General features: G+C 49.3%; 1 protein-coding gene across 2 annotated transcripts in view; it reads left to right on the plus strand.

The window, feature by feature from the left end:
• The window catches only part of dgkzb (diacylglycerol kinase, zeta b), a 38,726-nt gene that overhangs the window by 17,906 nt on the left and 4,023 nt on the right, over positions 1–16,797 (plus strand). Inside the window, exons 2-27 of one of the 2 annotated variants that reach the window (XM_040037350.1) lie at positions 604–712; positions 1,282–1,377; positions 1,724–1,801; positions 1,879–1,935; positions 2,011–2,079; positions 2,488–2,559; positions 2,694–2,810; positions 2,880–2,954; positions 3,093–3,194; positions 3,372–3,454; positions 4,239–4,299; positions 4,381–4,494; positions 7,998–8,138; positions 8,222–8,300; positions 11,722–11,777; positions 11,862–11,924; positions 12,278–12,351; positions 12,483–12,594; positions 12,734–12,933; positions 13,200–13,300; positions 13,574–13,665; positions 14,368–14,437; positions 14,511–14,551; positions 14,776–14,966; positions 15,212–15,298; positions 16,073–16,141. In XM_040037350.1, coding sequence (XP_039893284.1) covers positions 604–712; positions 1,282–1,377; positions 1,724–1,801; positions 1,879–1,935; positions 2,011–2,079; positions 2,488–2,559; positions 2,694–2,810; positions 2,880–2,954; positions 3,093–3,194; positions 3,372–3,454; positions 4,239–4,299; positions 4,381–4,494; positions 7,998–8,138; positions 8,222–8,300; positions 11,722–11,777; positions 11,862–11,924; positions 12,278–12,351; positions 12,483–12,594; positions 12,734–12,933; positions 13,200–13,300; positions 13,574–13,665; positions 14,368–14,437; positions 14,511–14,551; positions 14,776–14,966; positions 15,212–15,298; positions 16,073–16,141 — 2,409 coding nt within the window. The remainder of the gene's footprint in view (positions 1–603; positions 713–1,281; positions 1,378–1,723; positions 1,802–1,878; positions 1,936–2,010; positions 2,080–2,487; positions 2,560–2,693; positions 2,811–2,879; positions 2,955–3,092; positions 3,195–3,371; positions 3,455–4,238; positions 4,300–4,380; positions 4,495–7,997; positions 8,139–8,221; positions 8,301–11,721; positions 11,778–11,861; positions 11,925–12,277; positions 12,352–12,482; positions 12,595–12,733; positions 12,934–13,199; positions 13,301–13,573; positions 13,666–14,367; positions 14,438–14,510; positions 14,552–14,775; positions 14,967–15,211; positions 15,299–16,072; positions 16,142–16,797) is intronic. The other variant, XM_040037357.1, reaches the window with a different exon arrangement.

The following is a 16,797-nucleotide window of genomic DNA, read 5'->3' on the forward strand; positions in this document are numbered from 1 at the left end:
AAAGCTGTGAGTGCACCACAGCTGACACTCCTGCACAGGTACAGGAGTGTCAGCTGTTAGCAAGAGAGTGTGTGTGTGTCTGTGTGTGTCTGTGTGTGTGTGTGTGTGTCTGTGTCTGTGTGTGTGTGTGTGTCTGTGTGTGTGTGTGTGTCTGTGTCTGTGTCTGTGTGTGTGTGTGTGTGTGTGTGTGTGTGTCTGTGTGTGTGTGTGTGTGTCTGTGCCTGTGCCTAACATCTTAGAAGAGTAGAGACACTGTGCTCAGTGTTGTCCAATCAGAGCTCAGGAACCTGCGCTGTTAGCTTTTTAAGCTAACAGGAAGTATCATTTAGGATCAAACTGTGGGCGTGGCCTCATTTAGCCCCTGCAGGCACAGATAATCTACCTTGAAAGTTTCACAGTGGGTTCAGATCAGATGTCACTCACATGGATGCAGCCGCTGTGCGTTTATGAACATTTGAAACCCAAACAGCCCGGAGGAGGCGTGGCTCCTCCTCCAGCATCGCTGCTCTCTGAGCGCTCTCCTGTGTGAAATCATGTGTCTGAACACTGTTTCTGAAAGCAGAGCCGCTTCTTCAAAGCTCTCCTGGTCTCTTGTCTTTGCAGAAAAGCCATCTCGAAGTCGGGCGCGCAGCACGCCGGGACTCCGGCCAACGTGTCGACGTCCGGTGTGAGCGAGTCGCCGCAGGAGCCGAGCAGCACCGTCGACTGGAGCGTGAGTCGCCTCATCAGCTCGCTCTCTGCGCAGATTTAAACAGTTCCTCCAGATGAACACGTTTCTTCTGTTCCAGACACAATAAATGTTCGATCAGGTCAATAACGAGCTCCTCCCGTGTAGCGTCGGGGTGATCCACCATCTTTATCATCCTCACCTCATGGAGCTCAGACCGAGAAGACTCGTGGTTTATATTTCTTCCATTTCTGAATAATCGCAGCAGCAGCTTCACCTCCTCCCCGAGCTTCCTGCTGACTGTCCCATAGTTTATTCCAGCCTCGTGCAGGTGTGCAGCACGCACCTGATGGCGATCTGTGATTGGCTGATTGTAATGCATGTGCACACAGCCAGGATATGTAGATGTTTAACCTTTAGGTTGATTTTCTGTCTTTTTCCTTTAAATAAAATCCCAGCGTTCATTTCTCTGTGAGCAGACGTGCACATCCGGCAGGGATCGATCCGTTTTCCCCACCGTAGCTCGCCACGAGGAACACGTCGCTGTGCACATCTGTCCTGCTGCGCTGAAGCGTTTGGTTTTCACCTGTGAAGCTGCTGTGTTTCTGTCACAGGATAACGCCCAGTACGGCGACCACATCTGGTTTGAGACCAGTGTCTCCGGAGACTTCTGCTATGTTGGAGAGCAGTACTGCATCGCCAAGTCTCTGGTGAGTCCGCCCACCGCCAGGAAAAACGCTTTTCCTCACTGATGATGCCAGTTCATGTTTAACAAATCATCTTCCTTCTCTCACCCCAACCGATGGACCCGCCCCTCTCTGTCGGAGGTTTCTTCCTGTTAAAAGGGAGTTTTTCCTTCCCACTGTCGCCACTGTTGCTCACAGGGGATGATTTTGGGGTTTTGTAGCGTCTACCTTACAATATAAGGCGCATTGAGGCGACTGTATCTGTGACTTGATGCTGTTTACAGAGGCTTGCAAAAGTATTTGTCCCCCTTGAACTTTCCCACATTTTGTCACATTACAGTAAATGAGTAAATCTGATGTTTGTCTGCAGCAAACAGACAAAGGGAGGAAGAAATGCGCTGGGTGTAAGATCTCGGTGCACACCGTGTGCTTGGAGCAGCTGGAGAAGGTAAAAGTCGAGGCGCCGCTTTGGATTTACGCCCTCGGGTGTTTCCTGTTTCCTCTCCTCACGTCTCCTGTGTTCAGATTAATTTCAGGTGCAAGCCGTCGTTCAGGGAACCCGGATGTCGAGCCGTGCGAGAGGTCAGTGAGAGCAGATTCTTTAAAGCCTGAATGCTGTGCAGAGACGAGTTCTGTTAACCAGCTGTTGTCTTTCAGTCCAACGTCGTCCGGCACCACTGGGTCCACCGGAGGCGCCAGGCGGGCAAGTGTCGACAGTGCGGGAAGGTGAGCGTCCGCTCGCCGTCGAACGGCTTTTTTTGTTGTTTATGTTGAAAAACAAACAGAGCCGAGAAGATGATGACAAAACTGTTTATTTGAGCCTTCATTACGTTGGTGTAGTATGAACAGATGTGGGGTGTTCCCCAAAACCGTCCAGCTGACCGGGTTGGAGTCTTTGCTGGGCCAATGCTGGCCCCCGGGCCTGATGTTTAATACCCCTGGTTTAAAAACAGCTTCTTATTTCAAACTGAGGTCAGAAGCTTTGGAGCCGACTCGTGTTTGAGGTAACAGAGGCAAAGACACGAATAAATGATGGCTTATAAGAACGACGCAGCGTGAGCGATGAAGACGGCACACAGGAAGGAAACGCTGAAGACGAGATGCAGGTTAACCTGAGTCCTGTCTCACCCACAGGGCTTTCAGCAGAAGTTTGCCTTCCACAGCAAAGAGATCGTCGCCATCAGCTGCTCGTGGTGCAAACAGGCGGTGAGTGCTCGCTTTTGTTCGGGTTCAAAGTTCACTGAGAAAGGCCAACGAGCCAAACCGACCGTCCCGGCCCGACGCCGCGATCGTGCAGGTGCTGGATGACGCTCTCAGCTGACTTCCTGTTTGTGTTTCAGTATCACAACAAGGTGACCTGCTTCATGCTGCAGCAGATCGAGGAGTGCTGCTCTCTGGGCGCTCACGCCGCAGTCATCGTCCCGCCCACCTGGATCATCAGGGTCCGCAGGCCACAGGTACAAACACACACAAACACACGCGCGCGCACACACACACACACGCTGATGTCTCTGTCCTGTCTGCAGTCGTCGCTGAAGTCCAGTAAGAAGAAGAAGAGGACGTCACTGAAGTCTAACAAGGCGAGCAAGAAGGGCGGAGAGGTGAGGAAGTGACGTCATCGTTGTTTTGATCCTGACAGCTGATTGGTTTAAGCTGTTAGAGGTCAGACTGAGAGCTCTGAGGGTCACGTCTGTTCACGGCGTTGGGGCTCATGCGTTAACCTTTCTTTTGGTTCTCAGGTCCAAGATGGCCGCTGGAAGCCCTTCCTGGTGAAGCCCCTCCCCTCTCAGCTCATGAAGCCTCTGCTGGTGTTTGTGAACCCAAAGAGCGGTGGGAACCAGGTACGGTCATCCTCCAATCACTCACAGAAGTAGGAAAATGACCAGAATGCACTGCACGGCGAACCCGAAGCCCAAAAGGCAGACGCAGAGCGGCGCTGGGCGGTCATGTGACTCCTGTGTTTTGGATCGTTTCCTCCAGCTTCTCATCAAACACCTGTTTCTGTCTTCTCCTCTCAGGGAGCAAAGATCATCCAGTCCTTCATGTGGTACCTGAACCCGCGGCAGGTGTTCGACCTGACGAAGGGCGGGCCCAAAGAGGGGTGAGACTGCCCACTCGTATCCTGTGACCTCTGACCTCACCGGTTCAGTTAGACCGAGCAGATCGTGGGGCAATGAGGATGAACTTTGACATCGTAACGGTTTGGCATTGTAAACTCAGCTGCTGTGCTAACCTTTGACCTTTAGTGGTGGTGCATCGTGTTCTGGGGAGACGTGACGGCCTGAAAAAGGTCCAAAAGAGACACGCAGAGAGCACAGGTAGCTCAGTGCATAGGAGGGCGGAGCCTAAATCGAATGAAGCTTAACTGATGAAAACCTGTCATGTGATTCCAACACTCGGGTCTTCTGTCCTGTCGCCCTCCCCTCACGCCCAGCTGGTCGCAGCAGATGGCCCCGCCCCTCCCTGAGCCTGCTGGAGGTTTCTTCCTGTTAAAAGGAGTTTTTCCTTCCCGCTGTCGCCGAGTGCTGCGGTTCATCGGGAATCATCTGATTGCTGGTTTTCTCTGCATTACTGTTGAGGCTTTAGCTACAATATAAAGTGGACTGAGGCTGTCAGATAGATATGATCCAGCGCAGCACCTGCGATACCTACAGCGCGCTCTAATCGTGTCACCACCGCTTCACCCTGCACTCCCTCAGTGGCCTTAGATTTGTTGGCCTCTCTCCATCCGTTCAGTTCATTCTAAACTGAAAAGAAACTCTAACAACGCTTCAGCGTACGATTTTGTTCTTTGTTCTCATCTGTGCAGTCTGCCTCCACCTTCCTCCCTCAGCTTCCTCCTCTGTCCTGCACTCACATTTTAAAATCTGTCGTGTTTCCTGCAGGCTGGAGCTGTACGCCAAAGTGCCCAACCTGCGGATCCTGGCCTGCGGGGGGGACGGCACCGTGAGTCACAGACGCTTTATTCCTCACCAGTATTTAACCAACAGATGATGGTTTGTCATCAGCGTGTCTGTGTGTGTGCAGGTGGGGTGGATCCTGTCTGTTTTGGATCAGCTGAAGCTCCGCCCTCAGCCTCCTGTGGCCATCCTGCCACTGGGGACTGGCAACGACCTGGCAAGGACTCTGAACTGGGGAGGAGTAAGTTAGTTCCACCACCAGTTCTGATCATTACCAGTTTGTTCTCATTCTTGGGCTCCAGAGCAGCTTTGCATGGTTCACAGTCAGAATAATCTTTCTTTCTATGACACCGGGCCTCAGTGTAGCTGCTCCGTCTGAAGCACGCCACTTTAGCCCCTCCAGGCCCCTGAAATACGTCCTGTCTCCATCCTGTCACCCCCAACCGGCACACGGCTGCCCTGATCCTGGTTCTGCTGGAGGTTTCTTCCTGTTAGAAGGAAAGGGAGTTTTTCTTTCCCACTGTGGCCAAAGCGCTTGCTCACAGGGGGTCGTCTGATTATTGGGGTGTTCTCTGTGCTTTACCTTACAATATAAGGCGCCTGTGATTTGTTGCAACATAAATAAAATTGAATTGAATATCATTTAAAGATGAACGTATGAGTACAGGTATTATGGAAATTAGCTGTGGGGACCAACAGTTTTTAACATGGGACTGACTCACTGCTGCCTCTGCTGGGCGTCAGAAGAACTGCAGGTTGTTTTGTGAAGGTTCATAAAAATTCAGCTTAATTATAAAAGTGGAGAAGCTTCACTGCAGTTTAACGCTGAAGCACGTTCACTCAGAGGACTCGTGTAAGAAAATCGTCACGTGTGGATCATTGTTTGAACGCTTTCAATTTCAATTCAATTCAATTTTATTTATATAGCGCCAAATCACAACAAAAGTCGCCTCAAGGCGCTTCATAGATACAGAGAAAAACCCAACAATCATATGACCCCCTATGAGCAAGCACTTTGGCGACAGTGGGAAGGAAAAACTCCCTTTTAACAGGAAGAAACCTCCGGCAGAACCAGGCTCAGGGAGGGGCGGGGCCATCTGCTGCGACCGGTTGGGGTGAGAGAAGGAAGAGAGGATAAAGACATGCTGTGGAAGAGAGACAGAGGTTAATAACAGATATGATTCAATGCAGAGAGGTCTGTTAATACATAGTGAGTGAGAAAGGTGACTGGAAAGGAAAAACTCAATGCATCATGGGAATCCTCCGGCAGCCTACGTCTATTGCAGCATAACTAAGGGAGGATTCAGGGTTACCTGGTCCAGCCCTAACTATATGCTTTAGCAAAGAGGAAAGTTTTAAGCCTAATCTTAAAAGTAGAGATAGTGTCTGTCTCCTGAATCCAAACTGGAAGCTGGTTCCACAGAAGAGGGGCCTGAAAACTGAAGGCTCTGCCTCCCATTCTACTTTTAAATACTCTAGGAACAACAAGTAGGCCTGCAGAGCGAGAGCGAAGTGTTCTAATAGGGTGATATGGTACTACAAGGTCATTAAGATAAGATGGGGCCTGATTATTTAAGACCTTGTATGTGAGGAGCAGGATTTTGAATTCAATTCTGGATTTAACAGGAAGCCAATGAAGGGAAGCCAAAACAGGAGAAATCTGCTCTCTCTTTCTAGTCCCTGTCAGGACTCTTGCTGCAGCATTTTGGATTAGCTGAAGGCTTTTCAGCGAGTTTTTTAGGACATTCCTGATAATAATGAATTACAGTCGTCCAGCCTGGAAGTAATAAATGCATGAACTAGTTTTTCAGCGTCACTCTGAGACAGGATATTTCTAACTTTAGAGATGTTGCACAAATGGAAGAAAGCAGTCTTACATATTTGTTTAATATGTGCAGTTGAAGGACATGTCCTGGTCAAAAATGACTCCAAGGTTCCTCACAGTGTTACTGGAGGCCAAGGTAATGCCATCCAGAGTAAGAATCTGCTTAGATACCATATTTCTAAGCTTTTCAGGGCCGAGTACAATAACCTCAGTTTGATCTGAATTAAGAAGCAGAAAGTTAGCGGCCATCCAGGTCTTTATGTCTTTAAGACATTCCTGCAGTTTAACTCATTGGTGTGTGTTATCTGGCTTCATGGACAGATAGAGCTGGGTGTCATCTGCATAGCAGTGAAAATGTATGCTATGTCTTCTAATGATGCTGCCTAAGGGAAGCATGTATAATGTAAACAGAATTGGTCCTAGCACTGAACCCTGTGGAACTCCATAATTAACCTCAGTGTGTGAAGAGGACTCTCCATTTACATGCACAAACTGGAGTCTATTAGATAGATATGATACAAACCACTGCAGTGCAGTACCTGTAATACCTACAGCATGTTCTAATCGCTCTAATAGGATATTATGGTCGACAGTATCGAACGCTGCACTGAGGTCTAGCAGGACAAGCACAGAGATGAGTCCACTGTCAGAGGCCATAAGAAGATCATTTGTAACCTTCACTAAAGCTGTTTCTGTGCTGTGATGAGCTCTGAAACCTGACTGAAACTCTTCAAATAAACCTCTGCAGATGATCTGTTAGCTGTTTGACAACTACTCTTTCAAGGATGTTTGATATAAAGGAAGGTTGGAGATTGGCCTATAATTAGCTAAGACTGCTGGGTCTAGAGATGCTTTTTGAGTAAAGGTTTAACTACAGCCAGCTTGAAGGCCTGTGGTACATAGCTGATTATTAGAGATAGGTTGATCATATTTAAGATCGAAGCATTAATTAATGGCAGGACTTCTTTGAGCAGTTTTGTAGGAATGGGGTCTAAAAGAAACGTTGATGGTTTGGAGGAAGTAATTATTGAAGTTAACTCAGAAAGATCAATTGGAGAAAAAGAGTCTAACTTAACATCAATGGCACTAAGAGTAGCTGTAGATAATATTACATCTGTGGGATGATTACTGGTAATTTTTTCTCTAATGATAAGAATTTTATTTGTGAAGAAGTTCATGAAGTCATTACTAGTTAACGTTAAAGGGATGGTTGGCTCAACAGAGCTCTGACTTTTGTCAGCCTGGCTACAGAGCTGAAGAGAAACCTGGGGTTGTTCTTATTTTCTTCAATCAGTGATGAATAGTAGGATGTTCTGGCTTTGCGGAGGGCTTTCTTAGAAAGCAGCAAACTATTTCTCCAGGCTAAATGATGATCCTCTGAATTTGTGACACGCCATTTCCTCTCCAGATTACGAGTCATCTGCTTTAGGGTACGTGTTTGAGAATTATACCACGGAGTCAGGTACTTCTGATTAGAGACCTTAGTTTTCACAGGAGCTACAGTATCCAGAGTCGTACGTAGTGAGGAGGTAAAATTATTAACAAGATAATCGACCTCTGTTGGGGTAGCGTTCAGATAGCTGCTCTGCTCTATGTTGGTACAGGGCATTGAAGATGATAACAGTGGGTGGATTATATTCTTAAACTTAGTTACAGCGCTTTCAGAAAGACATCTACTGTGATAAAGTCTACTCTCCACTGCTGTGTAATCAATTATTGTAAATGTAAATGTTATCAGGAAATGATCAGACAGGAGAGGGTTTTCAGGAAACACTGTTAAATGTTCAGTTTCTATGCCATATGTTAAAACAAGATCTAGAGTGTGATTAAAGTGGTGGGTGATTCTTCTTCTTCTTCTGTGAAAATAGGAGCCAGCGTTGCTCCTTGTGTAACTCGTCCTCTTCCTCTTCTTCTCCCAGGGCTATACCGACGAACCGATAACGAAGATCCTCTCGCACGTGGAGGACGGCAACATCGTGCAGCTGGACCGATGGAACCTGAACGTGGAGGCAAACCCAGAGGCGCGGCCCGAGGACCGGGACGAACACCAGACAGACAAGGTGAGTTTAACGCCCACCTGCGAGAGCCGACGCCCACCCGAGCAGGGTCTGACGGTCCGTTTCATTCTGCTGCTTCCTTTCAGCTCCCCATCGACGTCTTCAACAACTACTTCAGTCTGGGCTTTGACGCTCATGTCACGCTGGGCTTCCATGAATCCAGAGGTCAGTACGCTCACAGGCGCGTCCTGAAATCCACCATCATGTCTTTGTATAGTTGAGCTGTCCCCTCCCCCTGACAGCGTGTCCACGGCTGGTTTAATAAAAGATGCACGATGACTGTGCCACAGTTTGCATCCGTACTTTAAAATGGTTCTAGCACCAAACCTGTTCCCACACGCTGAAGAACAAACAAAAACGGGGACAGGGCGCCCCCTTGTGGAGCATGACTCTCTAACAGGATTATTACTGATGTAAAAGATTCAAACAGAGGAGAAGAAGAGGAGACTCCGGCATGACGCCGCTCCACATTTGTAGGTTAACAAGTTATGAAGAGCGAGTGTGGCTGTGGCATCCTCCGCTCCTCTGTGGGGCATTCAAATAACACAGATAATAAGTTAATGGAGACCTGCGACAGACTGGCGACCTGTCCAGGGTGGACCCCACCTCTCGCCCTATGACAGCTGGGATAGGCTCCAGCACCCCCCGTGACCCTGAAAAGGATAAGTGGAAGCGAATGGATGGATGGATGGAATAAGTTAATGGCTTAAAATGCCAAAGCAGTAAAGAAGCTGCTGGGTGTCTCTTCCTGCTAAAAGGACCTTCTTCTGCCCCACTGTCGCAAAGTGTGAAAGCAGGACGGGACAACGACTGGCCGACGAGGTCGAAGGTTTTACCCTCTGTCAGGCTGGACATCTCAAAGGTCAGGGGTCAATAAAGTCAGCCGTGACGCACCAGAAATACAGAACTCATTCCCGTTTCTTCTGGGTCGGGATTGAATCGCTCGGATTGATGTTCAGCACACGAGCTGGCTCTGTACTCGAGTACTCTGCAGGCTCTTCTTCGTGGGCGGCTTTTACAGCGGGACGTTCATGTGTTGACTGAGGGCCCAAAGCAGAGACTGCCAGCTTTAATTCAAAGGTCTGTGCAGACAGACGCATTACCGCCAGGACGTCTTACGACTTTCTGTCTGAGACTCGGAATATACAGGGAGTGCAGAATTATTAGGCAAGTTGTATTTTTGAGGAATAATTTTATTATTGAACAACAACCATGTTCTCAATGAACCCAAAAAACTCATTAATATCAAAGCTGAATGTTTGTGGAAGTAGTTTTTAGTTTGTTTTTAGTTTTAGCTATTTTAGGGGGATATCTGTGTGTGCAGGTGACTATTACTGTGCATAATTATTAGGCAACTTAACAAAAAACAAATATATACCCATTTCAATTATTTATTTTTACCAGTGAAACCAATATAACATCTCCACATTCACAAATATACATTTCTGACATTCAAAAACAAAACATAAACAAATCAGCGACCAATATAGCCACCTTTCTTTGCAAGGACACTCAAAAGCCTGCCATCCATGGATTCTGTCAGTGTTTTGATCTGTTCACCATCAACATTGCGTGCAGCAGCAACCACAGCCTCCCAGACACTGTTCAGAGAGGTGTACTGTTTTCCTTCCTTGTAAATCTCACATTTGATGATGGACCACAGGTTCTCAATGGGGTTCAGATCAGGTGAACAAGGAGGCCATGTCATTAGTTTTTCTTCTTTTATACCCTTTCTTGCCAGCCACGCTGTGGAGTACTTGGACGCGTGTGATGGAGCATTGTCCTGCATGAAAATCATGTTTTTCTTGAAGGATGCAGACTTCTTCCTGTACCACTGCTTGAAGAAGGTGTCTTCCAGAAACTGGCAGTAGGACTGGGAGTTGAGCTTGACTCCATCCTCAACCCGCAAAGGCCCCACAAGCTCATCTTTGATGATACCAGCCCAAACCAGTACTCCACCTCCACCTTGCTGGCGTCTGAGTCGGACTGGAGCTCTCTGCCCTTTACCAATCCAGCCACGGGCCATCATCTGCCATCAAGACTCACTCTCATTTCATCAGTCCATAAAACCTTAGAAAAACCAGTCTTGAGATATTTCTTGGCCCAGTCTTGATGTTTCAGCTTGTGTGTCTTGTTCAGTGGTGGTCGTCTTTCAGCCTTTCTTACCTTGGCCATGTCTCTGAGTATTGCACACCTTGTGCTTTTGGGCACTCCAGTGATGTTACAGCTCTGAAATATGGCCAAACTGGTGGCAAGTGGCATCTTGGCAGCTGCACGCTTGACTTTTCTCAGTTCATGGGCAGTTATTTTGCGCCTTGGCTTTTTCACACGCTTCTTGCGACCCTGTTGACTATTTTGAATGAAACGCTCGATTGTTCGATGATCACGCTTCAGAAGCTTTGCAATTTTGAGACTGCTGCATCCCTCTGCAAGATATCTCACTATTTTTGACTTTTCTGAGCCTGTCAAGTCCTTCTTTTGACCCATTTTGCCAAAGGAAAGGACGTTGCCTAATAATTATGCACACCTGATATAGGGTGTTGATGTCATTAGACCACACCCCTTCTCATTACAGAGATGCACATCACCTAATATGCTTAATTGGTAGTAGGCTTTCGAGCCTATACAGCTTGGAGTAAGACAACATGCATGAAGAGGATGATGTGGACAAAATACTCATTTGCCTAATAATTCTGCACTCCCTGTAGAAACGAGATGACCACAAAGACAAATGAGGAAGTGAAACCAGCTTCGCCCATGCACGTTACTGGTTAACGACATCTCACCAACCAGCCGTCAAAGATCCCTCATACTGATCTTTGATTGGCTGATAGTCTTCCGAGCACCGGTCGCTCGCCGTCAGCCTGTGTAGAATGAGTTTGACCTGAGAGTACGCAGCTCTGCGATGGGCCGTTTAATCACCTTTCGAACCGGCGGTGACACACAGGAAACTGCCACAGGTGTGGCAGGTCCACAGGTGTGGCAGGTCCACAGGTGTGGCATTCAGGGTGGCAGCTCGAATCCTCCTCTGATCAGAGTGACTCAGCTGGGAGTAAAATCCCACTCCTCCAACAGACGGGAATGTTGGATTTAAAACCTCCTGTAACCTTTGACCTCTCGTGTTGTTTATCAGCTTTGTAGCAGAGCTGAGTTACAGCGCTGTCTTTACCATTGCTGTACTTTCACTGGTTAGAAATGTAACTTCCTGTTTCTTCACAGGAAGTCAGCAGCCTGTCAGGGGGCTCTGTACTCTGGGTGACGCTCACTCCCCCTACAGGCTAGAGAACAGCGGTGCACGGAGCCAGTTTCACACCTGTGAGCTGGTACCTGTGTCTCTACACAATAAAAGCCTTTCACTAGTTTCCAGGCCTACTCAGAACATCTGGACTCATCAGCAGTATTTTTCCTGCACCTTTAATCTTCTTCCAGGACCATAAAACATCCGCTAACAGCTGTTTATGTCTCATGTGATCATTAAAAATCTGACCAGAATCAAATCCTGTGAAATGAGTCCAGCTGTGTGGTTTGGGGGGGGGGTGTTCGGTGCTGTGGGGTCTGTTTCAAACTGTTGCTTTGATCTTTTCAGAGGCGAACCCCGAGAAGTTTAACAGCCGCTTCAGGAATAAGATGTTCTACGCAGGGGTGAGTGTGTCCTCGTGCGGCTGCTGTGCTGGTCGTTCACACGTAAACATGTTTCTAATGTGCGTGCGTGCGTGTGTGTTTCAGACAGCCTTCTCAGACTTTCTGAGCGGGAGCTCCAAAGACCTTGCCAAGCACATCAGAGTGGTGGTGAGTCGGGCTGAAAAGCTTAAACACACGTGTGACTGAGCGTCGTTACAGGTGAGCGAGCTCGTTACGGCACGATGACAACCAGTCAGTGCCTGTGATGCACCGCAGCATGACCCAGCAATGACGTGTGAAAGTTTTACTTTATGCATGGACTGTGGATAAAGATGGCTGTAGCCGCACTAACACCACCCGCTGGGATGTGGCGTTTGAATCTTGAGTTTCTGGGTTTTTTGGAGCGACACGTGACGACATTTGAACGAGAGAGTTTCTCAAGCCTCTGCAGCTCACGGCTGTGGCAGGAAGCACGTGGAGCAGCGCGCTCCTTTATAAATCCTCGTTTCCTTCCTCCTCAGTGTGACGGGACGGACCTCACAGCCAAAGTCCAGGACCTGAAGCTGCAGTGTCTGCTCTTCCTCAACATCCCCAGGTACGTCTTCAGCCTGGTAACAAACATCTTCCACATGCACACCGTCTCCCTCGGTGGAACCCAGCCAGTAGATAAACTGGAAATGCTGTGTTAAAGTACGAGTGCGCGCTTGGTTTGTCTACCTGCTGCAGGTACTGTGCTGGCACCACGCCGTGGGGCAACCCCAGCGAACATCAGGACTTTGAGCCTCAGCGGCATGACGACGGCTGTATCGAGGTCATCGGCTTCACCATGACGTCTCTGGTGAGCATGCAGCCGTGCAGCCGCAGACGGCGTAACCTACAAACACCACATCAGACCACACCGTGCCCCATCACAGACATACGTTTACTGATATAAACGCTCGTTTGGTCCAGTTAAATCTTTGCTCGTTTGTCTGCAGGCCACCCTCCAGGTGGGCGGTCATGGCGAACGCCTCCACCAGTGTAAGGAAGTGACCCTCACCACCTTTAAGTCCATCCCCATGCAGGTGGACGGGGAGCCCTGCAAGCTGGCACCGTCCGTCATTCACATCAGTCTGCGCAACCAGGCCAACATGGTGCAGAAGGCCAAGAGGAGGATCTCCATGCCCCATCTCAATGAGTACGTCTGGTGTGCGCACTGACCGACCTTTCATTGGTCGCTCAGTAGATTCCTTTGCTCTCATTGGCAGTCGCAGTAACAGGAAGTACTGAGCAGACTGTCATAGCTGCTATTAGCGATGGAGTCCACAGGGCTCGCTTCAGCCCACTTCTATTTACGCTGTAGATAAATACCATCACGCGTATGCAGATGATGCAAGCGGCTTAAATGAATCAGATGATCTCAGTTCGTGTTCGGTGACTGAATGATGGCGTGTTTGTGTGCAGTCAGCAGCCCGTTCCAGAGAAGCTCCAGATCAGGGTGAACCGGATCAGCATGGCGGCGTACGAGGCCCTGCATTATGACAAAGATCAGCTGAAGGAGGCGTGTAAGTGTGAAGGACTGGTTATCTGCAAAGTAGCAGCAGTGCTTTCAGTCAAATGCATGTTTAACTGTGTTTACTGTGTTTGGGGCACGTTGGTTTCATCGGACTGGGAACCTGCTGGTTCAGTCCTCAAACCAGTTACTGTTGATGGTCTTTAAAGTGCCTCAGTGAAAGAGACAGACTGTTTCCACTATCACGAGTCACTTGTTGTTATTTCAAAGCAGAAACCAAGCACATGCTGCACGTTTCTCACTTTGACCTTTATGTTTCCTGGAGCTTTGCCGCTGGGAGTCATCACCGTCCCCGGAGACAGCGATCTGGAGACCTGCCGCCTGCACATCGACCGTCTGCAGGACAACCTGGAGCAGGTACAGCGTTGTGGGCAGGAGGAGTAATCATTAATCTACTGATTCATATTTAAAAGACTGCAGAATGACACAGATACCTGGCAGCTTTTATATGAGAATATAACAGCTGACGTGAGCCGACCGACTTAATTGTGACGTGTTGGCAATTTAAAAATGAGACGACCTTTAGCGCTCAGACTGCGATCGTTGGGACAGGTTACCTGTCACCTGTGAAATCACCTCACCATCCACAGGCTGGGGGGGTTTAGTCGACCTCTACGTGCAACTGTTTGCCAAAAGCAAAAAAACTGCAGATCCTTCCTCCATCGTACTTCCTGTGGTGCGAGCGACCTGTCGGGCTGCTCTGAGAGGGTGAAACTTGTCACGGCGTGACACATCAGACACTGATAGCGAGGAGCATCAGGGCGCGGTGTAAGGGGAAGTGGCTGACTGTGTTGTTTGTAATAAACCTCAGCTGTGACCCAACACCAACCGAGAAAAGCTGCACAGACGAACAGCAGCTCGCCGTCCTGCAGCACGAGTGCGCCATCTGTCGGGAGAGGCGGGGCTCTCGTACGCGCACGATGCTCAGAAACCAAACGCTGCTGTGGAAGAGTCTGATGGAGAAGATTACATTTGCTCCTCCCGTGAAATGTAAAAGTGAGTCTGTGGTGTCGGCTCTGTGCGGCGGTGCCTTTCACGCTTCTCTTTCTGCTCCTCCAGGACGGCGAGGCGATGAAAGGCGAGAGTCTGTCCTCACACAAGCTCTCCATGAAGTGGTGCTTCCTCGACTGTAAGTCCGAGCCGACCTCCTCCGTTCGCGCACAGACCCCGACCTGCCCAAACGCCCTCTCTTTGTCTTTCAGGCACGACGGCGGATCGTTTCTACAGGATCGACCGGGCTCAGGTAGGAACGCAGCAGAGAAGCACCTTTACTGTGGCGAGGTGGAGTCGCACATCCATGCTTTTCTATGTCTGAGTGCGTCCACGGATGATGGATGCAGACGGGAATCGAACCGCCGGCCTTCAGATTAGCAGACTGCACCTGCTGATTGGTGCAGCTTTCTTTCTTCTGGCAGTGATGATGGATGAGCTGCAGCCAGGTGTGTCCTGATGTGTCATTTGTTTCAGGAGCACCTGAACTACGTGACGGAGATCTCTCAGGAGGAGCTCTACATCCTGGACCCGGAGCTGGTCTCCAAGGAGACGGTGGGCACCTCCCCCAGCATGCCCGACCTGGTGGACTCGGAGGAGCACCAAGACCAGCAGTTCGCCTTCCCCTGCTCGCCGCCCTCCCCCACCTCCCCTACCTCGTCACACAGGTGAGAGAAGATGTGATCTACGGGGACCGAACAGTTTGTGTGTTTACCTTAACTCGCTGCTGCCTCTGCTGGATGTCAGAGGAACTGCAGCTTTTCGCCCTGAAATAAGCTCCTGGTGTTTGAAGTGCCGTTTCCATGGAGCTGCTCGTCCCTCTGCTCCCCGCTGGGACGCCGCCGCCACTCGAATCACGATCAGAAATCAATCATGGGGGGCAGGAATAAAAACAGCGCTGTGTTTGTTTCAGATCCCGAGATCAGAGGAAGAGGATCTCCAGCGACAGCTCCGTGGTCGATGCTTTGACTCAGAGCTCCTCTAAGACCGCCCTCTGCAGGTAGCAACACGCACTCGCACACCTGCTACTGGAAGAAGCGTTCAGATCCTGTAGAGTCAGCTGATACTCGGGTCCGCTCAGTGAAATCTGTTTGATATCTGTAAACACAAATAACAGGAATGAGCAGTTTAAATATGAATACTTCGTTCCATGAGAGCGCCCCCTGCTGGCTCGACCACTGCGCTGTCTGCTTTTTTTCACGGTACAGTGGTCCCACGCCTGCATTAATAACAGACTGTATATAAACGATGGACGTCGTCTGCAGTCTAAGTGACGTCCAGGAGGGGGCGACTCCTCTGGTCTGTGAGATAATGATCGCTGATCTTTGACTCAGTGATTTTGGTCCTGTCAGAGCCGAATAGGAGCAGGGGAGGGTTCAGGGCGGGGCTTGAGCCTGCAGTGTCCCTCGGACCTACGTCCATCTTTTATTAAGAGTCTACTAACATTAATACATCAAATTTGTACGTTTTAAATTGGCACTTTGAACATTTTATCCCCATGAAGGCTTTGATGCTGCAGTTTGTGGTAGACTCGTGTGTCCACATCGTTCTCGTCAGACTGGCTGAAAGAAGCTTCGTGTTTCCTTCACTCCTTCGCTGAGGTTGATGCTTTGTTAAGATGTACAAAGTTCCTGTATTAAACCCAACACCAGTCCAGATGTGCCATGTGACCGGCGTGTGAACGCGCCCTCGTGTCCACATGCCGGTGCTGTTTGTTTTCCATGTGCTGCCGCTGACTCACCTGTCACCTGTCCATGTTGTCTGTGATCTAAAGGCGAGGAGCAAAGATTATCAATGTGCATCGCTCCAACACGGCCGCGGCTGATTTCAGACCCGTCATTAGGTACGACTCCACCTGCTTCCTGTCTGCTGTTTCTCTGAAGCTCCTCATCATCCACACACACACACACACCTGCCAACATTTCAGCTTCACAGCTTTTTTTGTGCCTGGTTTGTGATGTCATGGTGATGTCAGGTTGTTAGCCAATAAGAACAGCCCAGCCTCCTCCTCTTTAACGCTAATGAGAGCCATAATTTACATAATGAGTGACGTCAGCGCCCCCTCCTGGACATTCATCATAATATCAGAAGCCATGTCCATCTTTATTATACAGTCTGTGGCCTGAGGTGCTTTGGCGTCTGTTTGTGCAGCTCTTTGATTGGCTGTGGCTCTGCAGAATAAAAACACGCAGCTTAACTGCAAGACGCCGCAGGTGCTCAGAACGCTCGCTGTAATGCAAGACCATAACGAGAGCGTCCCCGCTGCACAGACTCAGACCTGGCTGACACACAGTGACAGATTAGCTGTGCGTGTGCAGCGGTTTGATCCCAGGAGGACACGCACAGACGTGCAGGCGTGACACCCCTCATGATGTCTCGGTGCGAGAAGAAACTGTTCACGAGGCGGGCGGCTTTCAAAGCCCCCGATTGTCCCGATCACCCTGCACCTCAGATTTAAGCTCCTCCCTCTGTCACATGACAATCTGATGACCTCCTATC

The sequence above is a fragment of the Simochromis diagramma genome, unplaced genomic scaffold (genome assembly GCF_900408965.1).
Source record: "Simochromis diagramma unplaced genomic scaffold, fSimDia1.1 OVJJ01000327.1, whole genome shotgun sequence".
Lineage (NCBI taxonomy): Eukaryota > Metazoa > Chordata > Actinopteri > Cichliformes > Cichlidae > Simochromis > Simochromis diagramma.